Raw genomic sequence first — 23839 nt, 5'->3', positions numbered from 1 at the left:
GCTTGGTCAAAGACAAGAGAAAGCAGTATTTAAACACAGTGTGTGGCCTGTAAATGGTGAATGGACTCATGAAAGCAGAATAGCTGAGGCAGAGGTAGACTAACAGCTCCTGTTTCTGGGTGTTTTGGAGTTTGTGACGGCTGTTTCTGCTCATGAGAAGAGGGTAGTTTACACAATTAAAGGTGACATATCACGCTTTTTTCATCAATATATATTGGTCTAAGAGGTCCCCAAAACATGTCTTTAAAGTTTATGCTCAAAAAAACACTTTGAAATCAGATTTTGGTCTGCCTGAAAAGTCCTCTTCTTCATTCCTCATCAGAACACTCTGTTTTCTCTCTGACCACGCCCCCTCAGGAAGTGGATGTGCCTCGGCTCTCCAGCACGTTGATCTAATGTTTACATGTTGGCTGAATATACACGGCTGCTCAGAGATCACGTTACTTCAACCCTCTGAATCTGATCCAGAATCTGATCCTGACGGAGAGGCGCCTGCAGCAGGACCTTTCTGAACCACTGGTCACAGATTTAGTGTTTCTTGTTGTTTTATTTATCAGTATGTAGACGTGTGTCTTGGTACACAGCTACCAACATGTAGCTATGTGGCTATGCTAACTAGCGCTAGCACTTATCCATGATAAATAAAAATCATCCACTAGATCTTCAAATCTGCAGACGTGGGGATTAAAACCGACCTCTGCCAGAAAGGCAGCAGGACCTTTCTGAAGGATTGGTCACAGATTTAGTGTTTCTTGTTGTTTTATTTGTCAGCATGTCGACGTGTGTCTTGGTACACAGCTACAGCTACAGCTATGAACATGTAGCTATGTGGCTATGCTAACTAGCGCTAGCACTTATCCATGATAAATAAAAATCATCCACTAGATCTTCAAATCTGCAGACGTGGGGAGTCAAAGCGACCTTTGTGTTATTAAGACAGCCTACAACTAGCATGCCTCCCTCCTAAGCTCCTTGTTAGCACACATGTGTGCAGGGAATGAAAAACGGAGGAGGGGTTGAGTTGTATTTTATACAGTCTATGGGCTGAACAAGCTCCGAGCTCTGACTTCCTGTTACAGACCGGATATTGTTGTTACGTAACAAAAACACTGAAGTCTGAAACGGCTGGTTTCACACACATTTACAGAAAGGTGGAGAAATCAGAACAGGGGCAGAATGGATTCTTTTCATTATCAGGGGGTTTGTAGACAGGGACACATATTTCAGGTAAAGAACCATTAAAAAGTCCATTTTGCATGATATGTCACCTTTAATAACTAAAACAATATCCAGGATAAAGAGGTATCAAAGTTCTCCAGTTGGAGCAGACTTCATCAAAAAAGCTAGCACCAATTTTTACTAAGGACGTGTATTTCTATTTTGAAGTTGAGGCAGAGGTAGACCAACAACTCCCATCATTTACGTATGTAGTAAAACTAGTGTTGATGTTTTTAAAGTAGATTCTAGTGGACCTGGAAGTGCATTACATTACACCGGTCTGTCTGTCTTCTTCTACAAGTTGCATGTTGATGAGGAGTGTTTGTAGGGAGCAGACTTATCTTGAGTCAGAGGTAGACCCTCAACTCCAAATGATTCATGTAATCATTGTTTTTCCAGCGGCCTCTGGTGCGAATGAAAAGAAACAGAATACTCCCACAGACTGAGACCGAGTCTCTGTAACTAAAACTTTATTTGAAGGAGGATTAGGTAATCCAGTCCAAGAGGATACTTGTCTTCTTTTCCAGATTGGGTGTTAATAAAGTGTTTGGAAGGAGCTGAATTATTTTCATACTCAAAAAAAAAAGAATATTAACCAATATTTCCTTGGGCATGTACGTCAGTTTGGCACCTCAGAATAGAGTTTATTTGGCTGTAAATTTGAGGATTTTAAATTAAGTGCTAACTCTGTTGAATGATTTGAACTGCCAAATAAGCTCCCAATGGCAGAGTTTCTGTGTTCACAAGTTGAGTTCAGTCGCCAGAAAATGTGGCAAAATTCTGCGACTGAGACGCAACAAAACACAGAGTCAACCTTCTTTTGAATTTTGTTTGAAGCTTTTTTAAACATGCGTGAAAAGGGACATTTATAACCTTCAAAGTAATAAAGATAAGATGAAATGTTCAAATAACAACATGTCTGTTTGCTCAGGTGTTGTCCAATGAGTACGAGGACCGGTATGAACCCAGCAAACCGACCGTCAGCGATCCGGAGGAGACCGAGTCCTTCACCGACTCCATCAGTCCCACCAAGAGGGTCAAAGGCAAACACGACAAACACGACAAGAAGAAGAAGAAGAGCGACAAGGCGGCCAAGAAGGCCGAGAGGAGGGGAGGAGGGAAAGCGGGGAAGATCGGGGGAAAGAAAAACGGAAAGAAGCTGTCGAAGTACCCGGAGAAAGAGGACTACCCGAAGCCCACCAAGAAGCCGACCCCCCCTCCGAAAGGATCTCTGGCCTCCTTCCTGGACTACTTTGAGAACCGGAGACGGCTGCTGGTGAGAGCATGACATAACTCACACTCCGGTACCTCTGCTGTCTGGCAGATCTCCTGATCCAGACTTCAACAGAGGAGGGGGGGGGGGGGACTAGAGATCAGATACAGGACTAGAGAAATCACTGTGGCGATGCAAACAGAAGTTTAAAGGACGAGTGTTCAGGGATGATTATAAAACAAAATGACATTTAACACTTTCATCAACAAATTTATAAAATCAGAAACACTTTTCTACAGGAGAAGGAATAAACCAAATTCAGGAAGTGATCAAGGGAGGGATCAGACTCTCCGGCCAATCACAGGTCATTGTGAGGTGTCCTTTCAAAATAAAAGCCAAATGGAATTTGAAAAAAGAGATAATCCTGGATATTTCCAATCAGAGATGAACAGATCTCAGTTTCCACTCAGTCATTAAAGATCAGACCTTTCATCCTTTCCTCCTGCCATCCTTTTGTCCTTCCCGCCATCCTTCTTTCCATCCTTCCATCTTTCCTTCTTTCATCCTTCCTTCCTGCCGACCTCCCTCCTTCCTTTGTCTTTCCTTCGTCCATTCTTCCGTCCTTCTTTCTTTCCTTCCATCCTTCCTTCTTTCCTTCCTTACTTCTGTCCTTCTTTCCATATACTGTCCTTCCTTCATTTCATCTTTTCATCCTTCCTTCTGTCATCTATCAATCAATCCTTCATTCCCTCCTTCCTTCTATCAACCCATTCTTCATTCCCTCCTCCCTGTTTTATCAATCCTTCCTCCCTTCCTTCAATCCTGCCTTTTTATACTTACTTCCTTCCTTCCTTGGATCCTCTCTTCCTTCCTTGGATCCTCTCTTTCTTCCTTGATTTATTTCCCTCCTCGTCCCTTCTTTCTTCCTTCCTTCTTTCTATCCTGCCATCTGTCATTCCTTCTTTCTGTCTTTCCATCTTCTATCCATCCTCCCTTCCTGCCATCCTTCCATCCTTCCTTTCATCTTCCACCTCCGTCCTGCGGTGCATTAAATCCTTTAACAGTTCCTCTTGTTTCTGTCTCATGAAGTCAAAGTGAAGTCTGATGTCTTCATGAAGCACATTTAAAAACGACTCCTGTTGATGAAAGGCAGGAAGTACAAATTGAAAGATAGAAGAGTAGAAAGAGTGAGAGTAAAGTATGTGGATCTCTGCCGGCTGCACAGCTGTGTGTGTGTGTGTGTGTGTGTGTGTGTGTGTGTGTGTGTGTGTGTGTGTGTGTGTGTGTGTGTGTAGACTGTGTGTGTGTGTTTTGCAGCCAGCAGAGATTCTTATCACAGCAGTGCTGCGGGCAGGCTGTGAAAATATGCCCCATGCTCTGCCTGCAGGTTAATGTAAACACCACCTCTGCTGCACCCTGAGCATGAATGTGTGTGTGTGAGGTTTCTCTAAAGTTGACACTCTCACCTCTTTCCCCTCTCTCCCTCCCTCCCTGCAGCTGATTACATCCCCCAGCGAGGAGAACAGCATGTATGCTCAGCAGAGGGACGAGTACCTGGAGTCTGTGTGTGAAATGGCCATCAGGAAAGTCTCCATCATCACCATCTTCGGCTCCCTGACCAACTCCACCATGAAGATCGACCACTACCAGCTGGGTGAGCGACTCCTCCTCCTCCACATGTGGTGAAAGCACACAGGGATGATTGACAGCTCTGACAGACTCATGGAGGAACACAAACAAACCTCCATCTGGTTTAAACATGCACACGTTCTGCTGTGTCAGGGGTGTTAGTAATCGCTGAGTCATGAACCGTCTCTGACTCATTTCAGGTTTTTGTTTTTCTCATGTTTGTTGTGAATTTGAAGATTCTGTAACTTTTATACTTGAGGAACGATTATTTTATTTATCTGACTTTAAAGGATAAATATGTTGCAGCATCAAGGAGTTCAGACATCAGACTCAGAGTCAGAGTTGTATTTCCTTCCTTCCCTCTATCAAGTATTCCTTCCTTTCTGCTTTCCTTCCATCCTTCCTTACTTCTATCAGTGCCTCTTTTATTCCTTCTACCAATCATCCCTTTCTTTCTTCTCTTCTTCCTTCCTTCTTTCAATGTTTTCATCCTTTCTTCCGCCCCTTCTTCCATCCTTCTTTCCATCCTTTTGTGCCTCATGTCATCTTTTCATCCTTCCTTCTTTCCATCCTTCCTGCCTTACTTCTATCAGTGCCTCTTTCCTTCCTTCCTTCCTTCCTTCCTTCCTTCCTTCCTTCCTTCCTTCCTTCCTTCCTTCCTTCCTTCCTTCCTTCCTTCCTTCCTTCCTTCCTTCCTTCCTTCCTTCCTTCCTTCTATCTTTCAATGTTTTCATCCTTCCATCTGCCCCTTCTTCCATCCTTCTTTCCATCCCTCTGTCCCTCATGTCATCATTTCATCCTTCCTTCCTTACTTCTATCATTGCTTTTTTCCTTCCTTCCTTCCTTCCTTCCTTCCTTCCTTCTACCAATCATCCCTTTCTTTCTTCTCCCTTCCTTCTATCTTTCAATGTTTTCATCCTTCCTTCTGCCCCTTCTTCCATCCTTCTTTCCATCCTTCTGTGCCTCATGTCATCTTTTCATCCTTCCTTCTTTCCATCCTTCCTGCCTTACTTCTATCAGTGCCTCTTTCCTTCCTTCCTTCCTTCCTTCCTTCCTTCCTTCCTTCCTTCCTTCCTTCCTTCCTTCCTTCTATCTTTCAATGTTTTCATCCTTCCATCTGCCCCTTCTTCCATCCTTCTTTCCATCCTTCTGTCCCTCATGTCATCTTTTCATCCTTCCTTCCTCCTACCAATCCCTCCTTTCTTTCTTCCCTCCTTCCGTCTTCTGATCCTTCATTCCTTACTTATGTCAATGTTTCATCCTTCCTTCCATCCCTTCTTTATTCCTTCTTCCCAACCGTATTTAATATTTTCCTCCTACCAATCCTTCCTTACTTCTTTCTTTCCTTCTTTCCATTCTTCCATCCTTCTTTCTGTCCTTCCTTTATTCCTTTTTTCCATCTTCCCATCCCTCCTTCATTCCTTCTTTCCATCCTTCCTTCCTAATATCAGTCAACTGCTCCGTTCTTCCTTCCTTCTATCAAACCATCCTCCATTCAACCTGCCTTTTTATCTACCCCCTTCCTTTCTTCATCCCTTTCTCCTTTCCACCTTTACTCTTCTCCATCCTTCACTTCTTCCTTCCCTCTTTCAATCCTTCCTTGCTTCCTTCCATCTTTCAGTCCTTCCTTCCTTCTTTGGATCCTTCCTTCCTTTATTTAGTGTATATAACCTAACTATGGAGGAGTCTGTTTATTCTGCAGTGATTTAAAGATCCTTGTCAGAGTTTCAGAAACTTTGTCACTTCCTCTCCCACTCGTCTCTGACTTCAGTTTTATCTCATGAAGAGAGTGAAGCTCAGAGAAGCGTCTCCTGCCACGTCTCCTGTCCTGAGTCTGACCTTGTTTTACCTTCCTCACATGATGTAGAACGAGACGCTTTCAGCAGCTACAAGTATAACTCTGAGAGTACATGCTGCGTCTGCCAAACCCACAGCTGTCATTGTGTCCTCTGAGAGTTTCTCATTGTGTCCTCTGAGAGTTTCTCATTGTGTCCTCTGTGAGCAGGTGATTTCTGCAGACTTCATATTCCTGTGGTGGTGTCTCCTGAGCTCAGTCCTGAATGTGAAGGTCCTTCTTCATTGTATTATTTTATGATAGAGGGCGTGGGTCTTCATACGAGATGTCAGATGAGTTCAGCAGATGTAGATTAAAGGTCTGGATCGTATGTATCATGGGATGAGGGGATGAGGGGGAACCACTTCCCTCTGCCAAACTGCATACCTTCCTCATGAGTCATCCTGAACCGGGTCGACCTGGTCCTCTGGATCTGGATTCAGTTACAGGGGAACTCCTGTTTCACATATTTACAGGTCTCACGTACGAAAGAGAGGAAGTCTTACAGGTTTCGCACCGTCAGAGGTTCTTCCTTCCTTCTTTCCATCCATCCTTCCTTTCTTTCTTCTGTCTTTCCTCCTTTCAATCCATCCTTCCTTCCTTCTTTCCATCATTCCTTCCCTGCTTCTTTCTATCCTTCTTTTCTTCCTTTAAATCCATCCTTCAGTGTCTTCTTTGTTTCTTCTTTCCATCCTTCCATCTTCCCTTCATTTAATCTTTTCATCCTTCCATTCATTCCTCTTTCTTCTCCTCTTTCCATCCCCCCTTCTATCCTTCCATTCATTCCTCTTTCTTCTCCTCTTTCCATCCATCCTTCTGTCCTTCCTTTTATTCATCCTTCTGTCCTTCCTTTCTTCCTCCTTTCAATCCTTCTGTCCTTCCTTTTATTCATCCTTCTGTCCTTCCTTTCTTCCTCCTTTCAATCCTTCTGTCCTTCCTTTTATTCATCCTTCTGTCCTTCCTTTCTTCCTCCTTTCCATCCTTCTGTCCCTCCTTTTATTCATCCTTCTGTCCTTCCTTTCTTCCTCCTTTCCATCCTTCTGTCCTTCCTTTTATTCATCCTTCTGTCCTTCCTTTCTTCCTCCTTTCCATCCTTCTGTCCTTCCTTTTATCATCCTTCTGTCCTTCCTTTTATCCATCCTTCTGTCCTTCCTTTCTTCCTCCTTTCCATCCTTCTGTCCTTCCTTTTATTCATCCTTCTGTCCTTCCTTTCTTCCTCCTTTCCATCCTTCTGTCCTTCCTTTTATCATCCTTCTGTCCTTCCTTTTATCCATCCTTCTGTCCTTCCTTTTATCCATCCTTCTGTCCTACCTTTCTTTCTTCATTCCATCCTGCTATCCTTCCTTTTATTCATCCTTCTGTCCTTCCTTTCTTCCTCCTTTCCATCCTTCTGTCCTTCCTTTTATCATCCTTCTGTCCTTCCTTTTATCCATCCTTCTGTCCTTCCTTTTATTCATCCTTCTGTCCTTCCTTTCTTCCTCCTTTCCGTCCTTCTGTCCTTCCTTTTATCCATCCTTCTGATCTTCCTTTCTTCCTCCTTTCCATCCTTCTGTCCTTCCTTTTATCATCCTTCTGTCCTTCCTTTTATTCATCCTTCTGTCCTTCCTTTTATTCATCCTTCTGTCCTTCCTTTCTTCCTCCTTTCCATCCTTCTGTCCTTCCTTTTATTCATCCTTCTGTCCTTCCTTTTATTCATCCTTCTGTCCTTCCTTTTATCCATCCTTCTGTCCTACCTTTCTTTCTTCATTCCATCCTGCTATCCTTCCTTTTATTCATCCTTCTGTCCTTCCTTTCTTCCTCCTTTCCATCCTTCTGTCCTTCCTTTTATCATCCTTCTGTCCTTCCTTTTATCCATCCTTCTGTCCTTCCTTTTATTCATCCTTCTGTCCTTCCTTTCTTCCTCCTTTCCATCCTTCTGTCCTTCCTTTTATTCATCCTTCTGTCCTTCCTTTTATCCATCCTTCTGTCCTTCCTTTCTTCCTCCTTTCCATCCTTCTGTCCTTCCTTTTATCATCCTTCTGTCCTTCCTTTTATTCATCCTTCTGTCCTTCCTTTTATCCATCCTTCTGTCCTTCCTTTCTTCCTCCTTTCCATCCTTCTGTCCTTCCTTTTATCCATCCTTCTGTCCTTCCTTTCTTTCTTCATTCCATCCTGCTATCCTTCTGTCCTTCCTTTTATTCATCCGTCCTTATTTCCATCCTTCCTTTTATCAGTTCATTTTTCCTTCCTTCCTTTCTTCCATCCTGCCTTTTTATCTTCCCTTCTTCCTTCCATCCGTCCTTTCACCTTTTAATCTTTCGTTCCTTCCTTCTATCAATCCTTCTTTCCTTCATTCAACCTGCTTTATCATCTTTTATTCTACCCCCTTCCTTTTTTGGATCCTTCCTTCCTTCTTTGGACCCTTCCCTCCTTCTTTGGATCCTTCCTTCCTTCTTTGTATCCTTCCTTATTTTCCTCCTTCCACCCTCCCTTCCCTCCCTCCCTTCCCTCCCTCCCTTCCCTCCCTCCCTTCCCTCCCTCCTCTCACAGAGTCTCTTGTTGGAGTGTGAGAACTCTGGGACATTTAAATCCTGTGTAAAACCTTTATTAGTCGTCACTCTGCATGACAGCGACTTTTATCCTGAAGGAATGTTGGAAAAAGCACCGAGGCGACGTCACCCGCCCACACCCTCCCACAGCCCGACTCGGTTACACTTTCCTTCCACTCACAGGGTCAGTGTGTGTGTGTGTCAGTGTGTGTATGTGTCAGTGTGTGTGTGTGAGTGAGAGCTTGTACTGTATACAAACAACTGCTTCTTTCAGCGTGGCCCCTCCTTCAGTTCCAGCTGACCTCATATGAGTCTTTTGGCGACCACTGTGCGTGGAGGCGGGACAGATTGGGGTTTTTGACGTATGTTTTCTCAGAACGCCGTCTCCAACATGTGCTGGGGTTTTCCTGATTTGCTCACACACGTTACACAGCACCGAGCGGGTGAACCATCCACCAAAATACACCGCTCTGTGGCCACGTAAACGCTGGTCGATGTGATTAAAGGCTTTGACTCTGGCCTGCAGAAACCCCAGATACTGTCCTTTTTCTGTAACAGTAACAAGCTTCCAACGCCGCCGGACCTCAGAGAGAAGAATCAGATCTTCTTTGAGCTTTCAACATCAAGTCAGACATGTTTTCAAAGCAGCATTGTTTGGAGCTCAGTAATTGAAAACACATTATGTTCCTAATATTTTGGATCTCACACACTCACATCATGTTTGTGTTTTTAAGGTTGATTAATGGAAAATCGTATCGCTGTTGAATCATTGTTCATCCAGAGCTCGGACTTTCCAAACCTCTCGTCTGTCAACGTTTCAAACTGAACATTTTGAAGAAAGCATTCGTCAGATTTACATTCTTCCACTGGGACTGGTTTTCTGTAAATAAGTTCATATAAAACATAAATCACTGAAATAAAAGGGGCTTTTAGTATCTTTCAGTTTGTGTGGATTGTGGCGCCCCCTGTGGACAAAGCATGTAGCACATGCAATCTAGATTTATTATTATTCTATATGTGGATGAATTTGATCCAGTCCTGTTTTTATTTGAAGAACCAGGACTGATGATTGAGATGAGAACCTGATCCAAGGAGTGGGTTTCCAGATTTAAGTCACTTTCAGGTTAAAACTCTTGAACAGCTGAACCTGAGGATATCACATCAATGCTGAAGCTGAGACGGTTTGATTATTTACCTCCTCCTCCTGTTTTCCACAGAAAACGACAAACCCATGAAAGGTCTTCGTCAGGAGGATCTGGTGAACCAGGATCTGATCACAGAGCTGAGGAAAGAGTTCAGTATGACCTACGAGGACTTCTACATGGTCCTCACCGACACCGACATGAGAGTCAAGGTAAGGGTTCACTCTTCTTCCTCCCTTCTTTCCTTCCATCCTGCCTTTTAATCTTCCCTTCTTCCTTTCATCCTTTCATCCTTCTGTCCTTTCTCTGTATCTTATTTCCATCCTTCCATCTTCCCTTCATTTCATCTTTTCATCCATCCATCATTCTTTCTTTCTTCTTTCCACCCTTTAATCCTTCTGTCCTTTATCTGTATCTTCTTTCCATCCCTCCATCTTCCCTTCATTTCATCTCTTCATCCTTCAGCCATACTTCTGTCCTTCCTTTTATTTCCATCTGTCCTTCCTTTTTTCCCCTTCTTTCCATCCTTCCTTCCCTACTTCTTTCCTACCTTCCTTCCTAACATCCTTCTGTTCTTCCTTTCCTCCATCTTTTTCATCCTTCTGTCCTTCCTTTTATCCTTCCTTCCTTATTTCCATTCTTTCAGCCATACTTCTTTCTTCTTTTCATCCTTCCATTCATCCTTCTTTCCATCCTTTTACCCTTTCGTATTTCCCTCCTTCCTACCTTCATTCCTTCTATCAGTCAATTTTTCCTTCCTTCCTTACGTCCTTTTATCAATCCTTCCTTCATACCTTCCTTCTTTCTATTAATCCTTCCTTCCATTCTGCTATCCTGCCGTCTTATCTTCCCGTCTTCTTTCCTTCTTTCATCTTTTCATCCTTCCATCCATCATTCTTTCTTTCTTCTTTCCATCCTTTCATCCTTCTGTCCTTTCTCTGTATCTTCTTTCCATCCCTCCATCTTCCCTTCATTTCATCTTTTCATCCTTCCATCCATCATTCTTTCTTTCTTCTTTTATTTCCATCTGTCCTTCCTTTTTTCCCCTTCTTTCCATCCTTCCTTCCCTCCTTCTTTCCTACCTTCCTTCCTAACATCCTTCTGTTCTTCCTTTCCTACTTTTTATCCTTCTGTCCTTCCTTTTATCCATCCTTCCTTATTTCCATCCTTTCAGCCATACTTCTTTCATCTTTTCATCCTTCCTTCTTTTCATCCTTCCTTCCATCCTTCCTTCCATCCTTTTACCCTTTCGTATTTCCCTCATTCCTTCTATCAGTCAATTTTTCCTTCCTTCCTTACGTCCTTTTATCAATCCTTCCTTCATACCCTCCTTCTTTCTATCAATCCTTCCTTCCATTCTGCTATCCTGCCGTCTTATCTTCCCGTCTTCTTTCCTTCTTTCATCTTTTCATCCTTCCATCCATCATTCTTTCTTTCTTCTTTCCATCCTTTCATCCTTCTGTCCTTTCTCTGTATCTTCTTTCCATCCTTCCATCTTCCCTTCATTTCATCTTTTCATCCTTCCATCCATCCTTCTTTCTTTCTTCTCTCCATCTTCCCTTCCTTTTTCCCCTTCTTTCCATGCTTCCTTCCCTCCTTCTTTCCTACCTTCCTTCACAACATCCTTCTGTTCTTCCTTTCCTCCTTCTTTTTTATCCTTCTGTCCTTTCTTTTATTCTTCCTTATTTCCATCCTTTCAGCCATCCTTCTTTCATCTTTTCATCCTTCCTTCTTTTCATCCTTCCATTCATCCTTCTTTCCATCCTTTTACCCTTTCGTATTTCCCTCCTTCCTACCTTCATTCCTTCTATCAGTCAATTTTTCCTTCCTTCCTTACGTCCTTTTATCAATCCTTCCTTCATACCTTCCTTCTTTCTATCAATCCTTCCTTCCATTCTGCTATCCTGCCGTCTTATCTTCCCGTCTTCTTTCCTTTTTTCATCTTTTCATCCTTCCATCCATCATTCTTTCTTTCTTCTTTCCATCCTTTCATCCTTCTGTCCTTTCTCTGTATCTTCTTTCCATCCTTCCATCTTCCCTTCATTTCATCTTTTCATCCTTCCATCATCATTCTTTCTTTCTTCTTTTATTTCCATCTGTCCTTCCTTTTTTCCCCTTCTTTCCATCCTTCCTTCCCTCCTTCTTTCCTACCTTCCTTCCTAACATCCTTCTGTTCTTCCTTTCCTCCTTTTTATCCTTCTGTCCTTCCTTTTATCCACCCTTCCTTATTTCCATCCTTTCAGCCATACTTCTTTCATCTTTTCATCCTTCCTTCTTTTCATCCTTCCTTCCATCCTTCCTTCCATCCTTTTACCCTTTCGTATTTCCCTCATTCCTTCCTTCATTCCTTCTATCAGTCAATTTTTCCTTCCTTCCTTACGTCCTTTTATCAATCCTTCCTTCATACCTTCCTTCTTTCTATTAATCCTTCCTTCCATTCTGCTATCCTGCCGTCTTATCTTCCCGTCTTCTTTCCTTCTTTCATCTTTTCATCCTTCCATCCATCATTCTTTCTTTCTTCTTTCCATCCTTTCATCCTTCTATCCTTTCTCTGTATCTTCTTTCCATCCTTCCATCTTCCCTTCATTTCATCTTTTCATCCTTCCATCCATCCTTCTTTCTTTCTTCTCTCCATCTTCCCTTCCTTTTTCCCCTTCTTTCCATGCTTCCTTCCCTCCTTCTTTCCTACCTTCCTTCATAACATCCTTCTGTTCTTCCTTTCCTCCTTCTTTTTTATCCTTCTGTCCTTTCTTTTATTCTTCCTTATTTCCATCCTTTCAGCCATCCTTCTTTCATCTTTTCATCCTTCCTTCCATCCTTTTACCCTTTCGTCTTTCCTTCATTCCTTCTATCAGTAAATTTTTCCTTCCTTCCTTCCATCCTTTTATCAATCCTTCCTTCATACCTTCCTTCTTTCTATCAAGCCTTCCTTCCATTCTGCTGTCCTACCTTTTTATCTTCTTGTCTTCTTTCCTTCTTTCATCTTTTCATCCTTCCATCCTTCCATCCTCCCTTCTGTCAATTTTTTCCTTTTATCCATCCTTCCTTCTTTTCATCCTCCCATTCATCCCTTTTTCAATCCTTTACCCTTTCATCTTTCCATCCTTCCTTCTATCAGTCCTTGTTTCCTTCCTTCTTTCTATCAACCCTTCCTTCCTTTCCTCCATCCTGCCTTTTTATCTTCCCTTCTTCTTTCCATTCGTCCGTTCATCTCTCCATCTTTCAAACTGAGGATCATACTCATCATGCATCACATCAGCTTTTTGTCCTCTAAGGCCACCGTCACCACGGATGAGATGGGTGAGCAGGGGAGCGTTTCAGACTAGAATCTGACCGTTAGATAATCCCATTTTCACACACTGTCCCTTTAAGTATCTGAAGCTTGTCTCTTTAAAATAACAGATCATGGAGACGCTGAAGGATGCCGCCCACTCTGACGTGATCCGTGAGGTTCAAATGTCGCCTCTGTCTGAATGGTTTTTCCGTTCTGTCGATCTGTTCGTCTCCTCTCTCTATTTCCAGGTCTTCTCTTTCATCTCCCCTCTTTTTTTAAGGTTTCCTGCCCCGTACTCGTGCTGCCAACACACTGCCTTCACTCAAACACTGTTTTAATTCACCCAACATGACATTCAGCCAACACCTGAGCGTGTGTGCTCATGCCAGGGTAAATCACCCGGCTGTTTTGGGACAGGACCGTCAAAGAGGCCAGTGTTCCAACGCAGAGACAGAAAGTGTGTGTGTGTGTGTGTGTGTGTGTGTGTGTGTGTGTGTGTGTGTGTGTGTGTGTGTGTGTGTGAGGCATAAAAGCAGAGCGAGGTGAGGAGAAGAGAAGAGGTGCGAAAGAGTGAAAATGAGCTGAGCAGCAGAGTCAGTAAATCATGAGATGTGTGTGTGTGTGTGTGTGTGTGTGTGTGTGTGTGTGTGTGTGTGGTACATCTCCCCGCCTGTGTTAGATATTCACGCTGAGATTTTCCAGAGTTCTGTAAATGAAACTGAATTCTGTGTCATGTTAGCTGATATTACTTCCCAGAAGTTATTAGGAGGAATGCGTGTGATGTGGCTCGGTCTGCTCCACGTCTCCTATCACGTTCCAAAACTCCTCTTCATCGCTGGATTGGAAACAGTTTCTCCATTGTTTTACAGAGAGGGGTTTTATTTGATCGACCCCTGAGTGCTCTCCAGAACATTTTTCTCACTGACATGTTGATCTGTTTATCCCGTGGCTTCACCGCGTTCAGATCAACCTCCAGCAGAGTGTGATTGGTTCACGCTGATGTTTTTCTTTTTTCAGCAATCCTACGAGGTCCCCATCGCCATGAAGGCCGTGTTTGACTACGTCGACACCTTCTCGTCCCGCATCCGGGAGATGGAGCAGCAGAAGAGGGACGGGGTCGTCTGTAAGAAGGAGGACAAGCCCAGGTCGCTGGAGAACTTCCTCTCCAGGTAAAGGATGTTTGAAATAAAGAAGGAGAGTCTTAAACACACATGATGGTGGTCGCCATATTGGAAAAAACTGACTCTAGAAGCCGGCATAGAGACGAAGTTTAGGCTGTATCTTAGCCGTCTTGCCCACCTGTCAGCCAATTAGCCACGCCCCTAATTATGCAGAACTCCTAATGCAATCATAGCGAATGAGATATTGGAAAAACTGTCCTTTGTACCAGGATGTAACCATGTTCACCTGTGCTGTAACATTCAAAACTTTAACATGGGGCCTTATGGGAGTCCTTGCGCTCAGAGACAGCCTCTAGTGGACACTCAAGGAACTGCACTTCCACTTTGGCTTCATTTTTAACAGCGCAGGTCGCCACATGTTTGACATGTTTCGCCACAGTGGTTCCTTTTTTTTTTTTTTTTTTTTTTTTTCTCTCTTGTCTGCATATATATTTCTGGTTTGTGTCATGTTTGTCACAAACTGTCAAATATTAATGCAATTTATTCTTGCAGCAAAAGAAAAGAAAGAAAACCTTTTTCTTCTGTGCTTGTGACTGTGTGCATGCAACCATCACCATCCCTCTTAGAACTCTGGCCTATCTTTTATTGGCAGCTAATATCATGTTCTGTAAAAGAGGGCGTGCACACCTAGGTGGGCCAAAAAAATAATAATAAGAGAAAGGGAAAGAAAGATTACATAAGGATATACAAAGGGACAGGGAGAGAGAAGGAGAGAGAGACCTAAGACACTTAGATGGAGAGGGACCATCTCACCATGATGCCAAAAAAAAACTCCCTATTAAGCAACCCTTAGTGTCCACAATCATTACTGAAGCTTGGGTCGCAGAGGGTTGCCGCCGTGCTGTGTTCTATTTGTGTAACAAGACCACCACTGGTGCAGATGAAACCACTTGGGTCAGATCAGCCGAGCGGTACGGCCCGGCACCCGGGCCGCGAGAGCAGTCAGACCGGAGGACCCAACCCGCCGCGGGAGACCCAGGCCAGGGGACAGGCCAAGGACCCAGACCGGAAGCAAGCAGGTACCGCCGGAGCACCCAGGGCGACCCCCAGGTCACCCAGTAGGAGGAAAGGGGGGCGAGGGGGGAGAGATCCCGCGGCCCCCCCAAGGGACACCCCCACAACACTGCCCCCACAGTCCCCCAAGACGGAGCCAAAGGAGCCACCAGGGCCGAGGGGGCCCGGCACCAGGAGCAGACAGCCAGGCAGACGGGCAGGACCAGGACCAGAGCCCACCAACCGGCGCGCCGGAGCGGGGGGAGGGCGGAGGCGGCAGGGCCAATCCCCTCTGCCCCCCCCAGACGGCCCGACCATTCCCCCCAGCCACGCCCCCCAGCCACGCCCTGCGACTGATGGACCAGGCCGCGGGGGCATGGAGGGTTCCTAAAGTGATAGTGAGGAGTCTAGTGATGACTTATAGAAAACAAAAATGAATTTAAGATGATTTAGGATAATATATTATATCCATTGTTATAAAAATAGATACAAAAAATGAACCTACAAACAAACATGACCCCTGAGGAAATCATGCAGCTTCCAGCCTTTTTTTGTAAATACCAAGACATATGCAAGCTTTTTGATTGGCCTTTTATTTTTTGCATGCAGCTGAGAGAAACATTTAACCACATCAGGACACTGGCAGTCTCAAGTCTCTGGCTCTGTTATCTTTGGGGTCACAGACTAAAAGGTTTGGGAACCCCTGATCTAGGTTATAGGATTGCCAGACCATACATTTAGACATCGGCTCCACAGTAGATCCAAATGTTGCTTTCTTCACTCCATGCCAAAGACACACAGGTAAAAATCTTAAGTAGCAATCAGGGCTGCCCGGTAAAGTCAAGGCTTTTAAATCATCCATGTAAAATATCTAACGTGAGTAGTTTAGAGTCTACACTTTTTAATGATCATTAATGCAACAAAATGCATCATCGGAGCAACAGAAAGAGGCTGTAAACTTTACAAACAGTCATAAACTGACCCGTTGTGAATGTTTTTAAAAAGATGTTTCCAGGAGCCAAAATTCTGCAGAGCTCTTCTCCTCTTTAAAACAAATTAACCCCAAAGTTAAAGCTGGTAAAATCTTTTAAATGAGGCTTCAAACAAAGCTCCTCTCATGCTCTTTGGCACCAAATTAACTAAAGTTATACAGTAAACTCTAAGACTGAAGACAAAGAGAGGTGCCTGAATGTCTTGTGAAGAAGTCGGATGGAAATAGCTTGGTGTCTCGCCATCCGGTGCTAATGGAAAACTCTAATAATTGTGGGTCTTGCAGGTAAAACAGGAGACTTAGAAGTTAACTGGAACATATTTAGAATACTTTTACTGAACAGGTAAAAAACATGAAAAGGCTGCATGCTCTCCTGGGAAAGATCTCCTCAAAGATTTAGAGCCGGCTGCAGAGATTTTCTTCCTTCAGCCTCAGAGTGTAAGTGAGGTCGACCTCTGATGTTGGATGATAAAATCTGGTTCGAGTTCTCCCCAAAGATGCTCGGTTAGGTTTGAGAAAAAGAGCATGGTTAGGTTTGATGATTTCCTCAAATCAAAGTTGGATCACAGTGTTGTCAGAAATTAAATTACAGCTTTCTGAAACCATGAAGAGAACCTAAAAACATGCCCTCATAGTATTTCTGTAACATTCACAAACAGCTCACATCCAGCTGTAAAAGCTTAATGTGCTTAATGTGTCTGCTTCATTTGTTCTGCTAAGTATTTGGAGTGAAAAACACAAATATTCTTGAATTGAATTTATTGTCCTCAGCAGCTGGCAGTCCGGGTTTTGGGTGGTCCCATCGGGCTCTTTCCTGTCCCATCAAACATCTGTCACTTTGCTCTGTCGTCTGGGTTTTATGGACTTCATAAGCAGCGTTCATTACACTTTGTCTGCAGCAGCCAGTTTGTGTGTGTTCCTCCAATATTAAAAGTTTCATCAGCCCCCGCTGCAGCTCAAGGCTGAATCATTGCAATCACACATCTCACTGATGCCACTAAAGCAGAAAGGTGGTCTTTAGTTTCCATGGCAATGTGGATTCCTGCTCCAGACCGGTGCTGTGATCCAGCAGGTTTCTGACCATAATTTGAGGTTGTCACCTTCTCGCAGTAACATTATGGGAATATGTATAAAAGCACAAACCGCCTGCAGCAAAGTGCAACTTCTATCCAGGCTGAACGTTCTGTGTGATTGCAGATTCAGATGGAGACGCCGACTCTTCATCATCTCCGCCCCCAACGATGAGGAGTGGGCCTATCAGCAGCAGCTCTACGCCCTCACCAGCCAGGCCTGCAACCTCGGTGAGACAATCTAAGTCCAATTAGCAACATAGGAAGCTACCATGTGTTCAGATCAAAAGTCAAACATCAGCGATATAAATGTGGATATTCCTTGTCTTGTCAGAGCTGTGAGGACTGTCCCCCGTCATGTTCTCTGCAGCTGTTTTCTGTCCTCTCTCTCTCTCTCTGTGCCCTCAGCTCAAAGAGCTCTGCTCACGCTGACTGCTCTTTCTGTGCTTCAAACTATTTCCTGAAGCCAGAAACAAACAAACAGAACAGAGAGCTTTACTTACCCAGCAAGAGAAAATGTCAAAGTCTTTAATGCATTCACTGAAAGATGAATCATCTTTGTTAGTTAAGATTGTCAGAATGGATATTTAGGTTTTAGATACTACATACTGTACCTTTAAATACCACACACTATGCTTGTAAGTAATAAACACTGTACCTTTACATACTACATACTGTACCTTTAAATACCACACACTATGCTTGTAAGTAATAAACACTGCACCTTTTATTACTAAAACTGTACCTTTAGATAATGCACATTGAATAATGCACACTGTGCCTTTAGATTTTACACACTGCACCTTTAAATAATACCGCACACTGTGCTTGTAAGTAATAAACTGCACATTTAAATAATGCACACTGTGCCTTTAAATGCAACACACTGTACCTTTAAATGCTACACACTGTACCTTTAAATGCTACACAATGTACCTTTAAATATTGCACACTGCACCTTTAAATATTACCTACTGTACCTTTAAATACTACACACTGTACCTTTAAATGCTACACACTCTACCTTTAAATACAACGCACTGTACCTTTAAATGCTACACACTGTACCTTTAAATGCAACACACTGCACCAGTAAATACAACGCACTGTACCTTTAAATGCTACACTGTACCTTTAAATGCTACACACTGCACCAGTAAATACAACGCACTGTACCTTTAAATGCTACACTGTACCTTTAAATGCTACACACTCTACCTTTAAATACAACGCACTGTACCTTTAAATGCTACACACTGTACCTTTAAATGCTACACACTGTACCTTTAAATGCTACACACTGCACCAATAAATACAACGCACTGTACCTTTAAATGCTACACACTGTACCTTTAAATACTACACACTGTACCTTTAAATGCTACACACTGTACCTTTAAATGCTACACAATGTACCTTTAAATACTACACACTGTACCTTTAAATGCTACACACTGCACCTTTAAATGCTACACAATGTACCTTTAAATACTACACACTGTACCTTTAAATTCTACACACTGTACCTTTAAATACTACACACTGTACCTTTAAATGCTACACACTGTACCTTTAAATGCTACACAATGTACCTTTAAATACTACACACTGTACCTTTAAATGCTACACACTGCACCTTTAAATGCTACACAATGTACCTTTAAATACTACACACTGTACCTTTAAATTCTACACACTGTACCTTTAAATGCTACACTGTACCTTTAAATGCTACACACTCTACCTTTAAATACAACGCACTGTACCTTTAAATGCTACACACTGTACCTTTAAATGCTACACACTGCACCTTTAAATGCTACACAATGTACCTTTAAATGCTACACACTGTACCTTTAAATGCTACACAATGTACCTTTAAATGCTACACACTGCACCTTTAAATGCTACATAATGTACCTTTAAATGCTACACATTGCACCTTTAAATGCTACACAATGTACCTTTAAATGCTACACACTGTACCTTTAAATGCTACACAATGTACCTTTAAATGCTACACACTGCACCTTTAAATGCTTCACAATGTACCTTTAAATGCTACACACTGCACCTTTAAATTCTACACACTGCACCTTTAAATGCTACACACTGTACCTTTAAATGCTACACACTGCACCTTTAAATAATACACACTGTACCTTTAAATGCTACACACTGCACCTTTAAATACTACACACTGTACCTTTAAATGCTACACACTGCACCTTTAAATGCTTCACAATGTACCTTTAAATGCTACACACTACCTTTAAATGCTACACACTGTACCTTTAAATGCTACACACTACACCTTTAAATACTACACACTGTACCTTTAAATGCTACACACTGTACCTTTAAATACTACACACTGTACCTTTAAATGCTACACACTGTACCTTTAAATGCTACACAATGTACCTTTAAATGCTACACACTGTACCTTTAAATGCTACACAATGTACCTTTAAATGCTACACACTGTACCTTTAAATGCTACACACTGTACCTTTAAATGCTACACACTGCACCTTTAAATTCTACACACTGTACCTTTAAATGCTACACACTGTACCTTTAAATTCTACACACTGCACCTTTAAATGCTACACACTGCACCTTTAAATGCTACACAATGTACCTTTAAATGCTACACACTGTACCTTTAAATTCTACACACTGTACCTTTAAATGCTACACACTGTACCTTTAAATGCTACACACTGTACCTTTCAATACTACACACTGTACCTTTAAATGCTACACACTGCACCTTTAAATGCTACACACTGTACCTTTAAATACTACATACTGTACCTTTAAATGCTACACACTGTATCTTTAAATACAACGCACTGTACCTTTAAATGCTACACAATGTACCTTTAAATGCTACACCTGTACCTTTGCTGCAACTCTCCAGACATTTGCTTGTGTGTGTTTGTGCGTAGTGTGTGTGTGTTTATGTGTGTGTGTGAATGTGCAGAAGGATCCCAGATGACAGAGCTGGCAAAGAGCCGCTCTGTTCTGTCTGCAGCTAACAAGCTCCTTCCCTCCCTGACGACGGCCTTTTCAGCGAGGCTGTTACTCACCTTTTCCACAGTTACTTTAAAAGTTGTTACTGTATCTCTCAAATAAAAGAGAGGCCTTTATCTAAACTTCACGGATCTCAACAAGCCGACGTGTCTGACAGATTTATGTTAGATAAATGTTAAGTTTGAGAAGCCCTCGGTGAACTCGGCTCCTCCAAATAAATCCTCTCATGTGGAGTTTCTCCCTCGCTCCAGCCTCATGCTCCAGACTTGTTTATGTGGAGTCAAGATTTCTGATGTTTCTTGTCTTTTCTGAACGCTCTCTCAGGAAATATTTCAACAAGTGCAAAAGTCAGAGTCCTAAATGTGTCAAACACATCTATATTTAGAGTCATGTCAGTTAAATACTCAGATTATAAGACTGTGCGGCCCAAAGACACCTGATGAAGAAAAAGAACAGGACCAAGTGTACCCTGTCCGGAGGGCCACCGGAGCCTCACCCTGGAGCCAGGCCTGGGGTTGGGGCCCGCAGGCGAGCGCCTGGTGGCCGGGCCTTCAACCATGGGGCCCGGTCGGGCTCAGCCCGAATGGGATACATGGATCCGTCCTCCCGTGGACTCACCACCTGCAGGGGGACTCACAGGGGTCCGGTGCGAAGTGGATTGGGCGGCGGCCAAAGGCGGGGGCCTTGGCGGTCCGATCCTCGGTTACGGAAACTGGCTTTTGGGACCAGCCCAACCAGTCCACATGTGCTTTGTGGACCTGGAGAAGGCTTACGACCGTGTCCCCCGAGGTGTCCTTTGGGGGGTGCTCCGGGAGTATGGGGTGGATGGCCTGTTGCTACGGGCCATTCAGTCTCTGTATTGTCGGAGCCAGAGTCTGGTTCGCATTGCCGGCAGTAAGTCGAATTTGTTCCCGGTGGGGGTTGGACTCCTTCAGGGCTGCCCTTTGTCACCGGTTCTGTTCATAACTTTTATGGACAGAATTTCTAGGCGCAGCCAAGTGGCGGAGGGTTTCCGGTTCAGTGGCCTTGGGATTCCGTCTCTGCTCTTTGCAGATGATGTGGTCCTATTGGCTCCATCGAGCGGTGACCTCCAGCTCGCGCTGGGACGGTTCCTTTTTAAGTGGAACAATTTTGCAAGACAACGCTTTGGCTGTGAGCTTCACCGTTCTCTTCTCCTCCAGTTCATCACAGACGTCACTTTTCACACTCATTCTGTCATTTTCCAACATTCACATACTGTTGAAAACACATAGCAGCAGATGTAGATCAAAGCACAAGCAGGGGCGTAGTAGTGGAGGGAAAAGTGGGACTGACTACCTAGGGCCCAAGTGGGGAGGGGGGCCCTTCTTTGGCCTGAAATAAAATGTGTTTTCTAATACGCTTTTCTTTTGTTTAGTTATAACTGCACAAGATAACTAAAATTGTCTGAATAAATAAACAAACATTCAGAATTCTTTTCTGGAATGAAAGGGGAGTCTCTGTTTCCGTTTGGACCACAGTGGTCTGTCAGCAGCAGGAAGCTCCTGGAGTGCTGAGTGGACAGATCTGTAATTTGAAGTCTATAAAGTTGTAGATTTTCAAGAGTAAAACTTCAACATTTCGAGTTTTTAAAGACCTAAATCTGTGAGGAATCAAATTCGTAATTTTTGAGTTTATGAAGTCATACATTTACAAGAATTGCGAATTTGTAGAGTTTGATTTCTCACAGATTGACGTCTTTAAAAACTGGAAATTTTTATTTTTTTCTCAAAAAATGTACGACTTTATAAACCCGAAGATTTCAAGTTTGATTTCTCAAAGATTCGCGACTTTATAAACTCGCACATTTCAAGTTTTCTTTCACAAAAATTCAAATTTGTATATTTCTCTGGTGGCCCTAATCCTCTTCCGTATGTGTCTCACGCGTCTTGCCAAAAATCAAAATCAGAGTCCATGAAAGGTTTTTCTATTTATTAACAAAAGACAAAATAATTCAACACCAAAAAATATCTACATAAACGAGTAACGACGCTCTGTATGCCTCCCTCCACACAACTGAACAGGTAGATAAAAGGTAAACCACACCCATGAACCCAAAACCAGAAATGAAGTCAACCATAAAATAAATAATCATGATAAACAAATAAGACAAGAGAATCAACATCATGGCCTCTACAGTGACCACGGCTGGATCGGCATTGTCACATCTGTATCCTTGCATAAGAGACCACTATTGAAGCAACCTGTGAATCACAGATAGCTCCGCCCCCAATCTGTTCTAAATCTATTTGAGAGGAAGACTTGAAACTAGAGATACAGACCATAAAGTCATCAGGGTAATGTGTCATGAGGGAATAAATCATCTGAGATGTTGGATCGTTTTCTTATCTGTTTCTAGTCCGCTCCAGGTTTCACTTCCAGACCCAGAAGGATGACTGTTCTGATCAATACAGACTTAAAACTGATCACTTAAACTTCCTTATGTCAGTAAAATTGACCTTTCAGCAAATCCTCCATAAAGTAATCGGTTTCTGAAGCTGGTCTTGCTTATCAGCAGGTCCAGACTAGAATCTTTGAGGACTTTCTTCCCTGGTTTGTTGCTCTTGGCTGAGTTTGCACTGTGAGCTGTTGCCTCCCTCCCTCCCTTACAAAGACCGGTCCTGCTGACTGGACAGCAGACCCCAGAGGTTTGATCCCGGTATAGCCAGCTCTCGTCTCTCTCTCTCTCCTTTAAGTCTGGGTCCTGGTCTGTTTAATGTGGGCTCTCTTGCCTTGAAGGAGACAGGTTTTTGGCCGCACTCTCTGGACCACCACGCTAAAATCCCCCTGATGGCTCAGGATGGCTCCACTAATAAACAAACAGAGGATCAGCTGGCGTGAGCCGGGGGACTGGTGGAGGAACAGCTTGTGCTCACGTTACAGACCCGAGGTTCTGGTTCAAACCTGCTGTCTGTAACAGTTCTGCTGCTCTCTGATGGGATTGTTGTTTTTCACCCTCGCAGGTCTGAGGCACATCGCCATCCTGAAGCTGGTCGGCACAGACGTAGTTGACATGGGAGGAGTCCTGGAACTGTATCCTATTAATGGTAAGAAATGAGACCGTCTTATACTCAGAGTCTAGATCTTCAAATGCCAGTACTCATTCACAACAGTAGAGGGCGCCACTTCTCTGTAATGTGAGTCTACCCCAAGCGGCAAACTCCGGTCTCAAACGATGAAGCCCATGCGGAAGTGCTATAAACTGCAATACATCGAAAATCCTCTTGAGGCTGGCTGCAGAAACACCGGAAACCACATAGATATGAATGGGAAAAAGACGATCTTTGCAGCATTAATAAACATGTTTACAGCCTGGTTCAAAAAACGGCTTGGCCCTATGAAGCTAATCTCTCTAATGGCAAACACTGTACGGGGGGTGAATTTTTTTCTAACGTGACGGTTAAGAAGATAATAAGATTATGAGTTTTGCCCAAATAAGGACATGACTGACGTGACTCCCGGTCGGGAACACACAGCCATTGGCTAAGAGACTCACACTATGTCACACTCTGCCCAGTTGAGTTCCGCATTACCAATATGGCTGCCGCCGTCGATTTGCTTCAAAACAGCTCTCAGGAACAGATGGGTGACGTCACGGATACTACGTCCATATTTTATACAGTCTATGGTCTACCCCCGGTGACTGAGACCAGCTGTCGCTCACAACTACAGCTGCAGGGGGACGAATCATGGAGAGACACGGTGACCA

The 23839-nt window shown here is 43.3% G+C and overlaps 1 protein-coding gene across 2 annotated transcripts in view; it reads left to right on the top strand.

The window, feature by feature from the left end:
• The window catches only part of ccdc80 (coiled-coil domain containing 80), a 32806-nt gene that overhangs the window by 5334 nt on the left and 3633 nt on the right, over window positions 1–23839 (top strand). For both annotated transcript variants that reach the window (XM_034693696.1, XM_034693697.1), the window contains exons 4-9: window positions 2150–2494; window positions 3929–4085; window positions 9640–9776; window positions 13856–14007; window positions 17201–17304; window positions 23094–23177. In XM_034693696.1, coding sequence (XP_034549587.1) covers window positions 2150–2494; window positions 3929–4085; window positions 9640–9776; window positions 13856–14007; window positions 17201–17304; window positions 23094–23177 — 979 coding nt within the window. The remainder of the gene's footprint in view (window positions 1–2149; window positions 2495–3928; window positions 4086–9639; window positions 9777–13855; window positions 14008–17200; window positions 17305–23093; window positions 23178–23839) is intronic.

Source organism: Notolabrus celidotus, chromosome 10 (assembly GCF_009762535.1).
Source record: "Notolabrus celidotus isolate fNotCel1 chromosome 10, fNotCel1.pri, whole genome shotgun sequence".
In the NCBI taxonomy this organism is placed as follows: Eukaryota; Metazoa; Chordata; class Actinopteri; order Labriformes; family Labridae; genus Notolabrus; species Notolabrus celidotus.
Note: the sequence above shows the minus strand (reverse complement) of the source record. Positions and strands in the feature narration are given on the sequence as shown.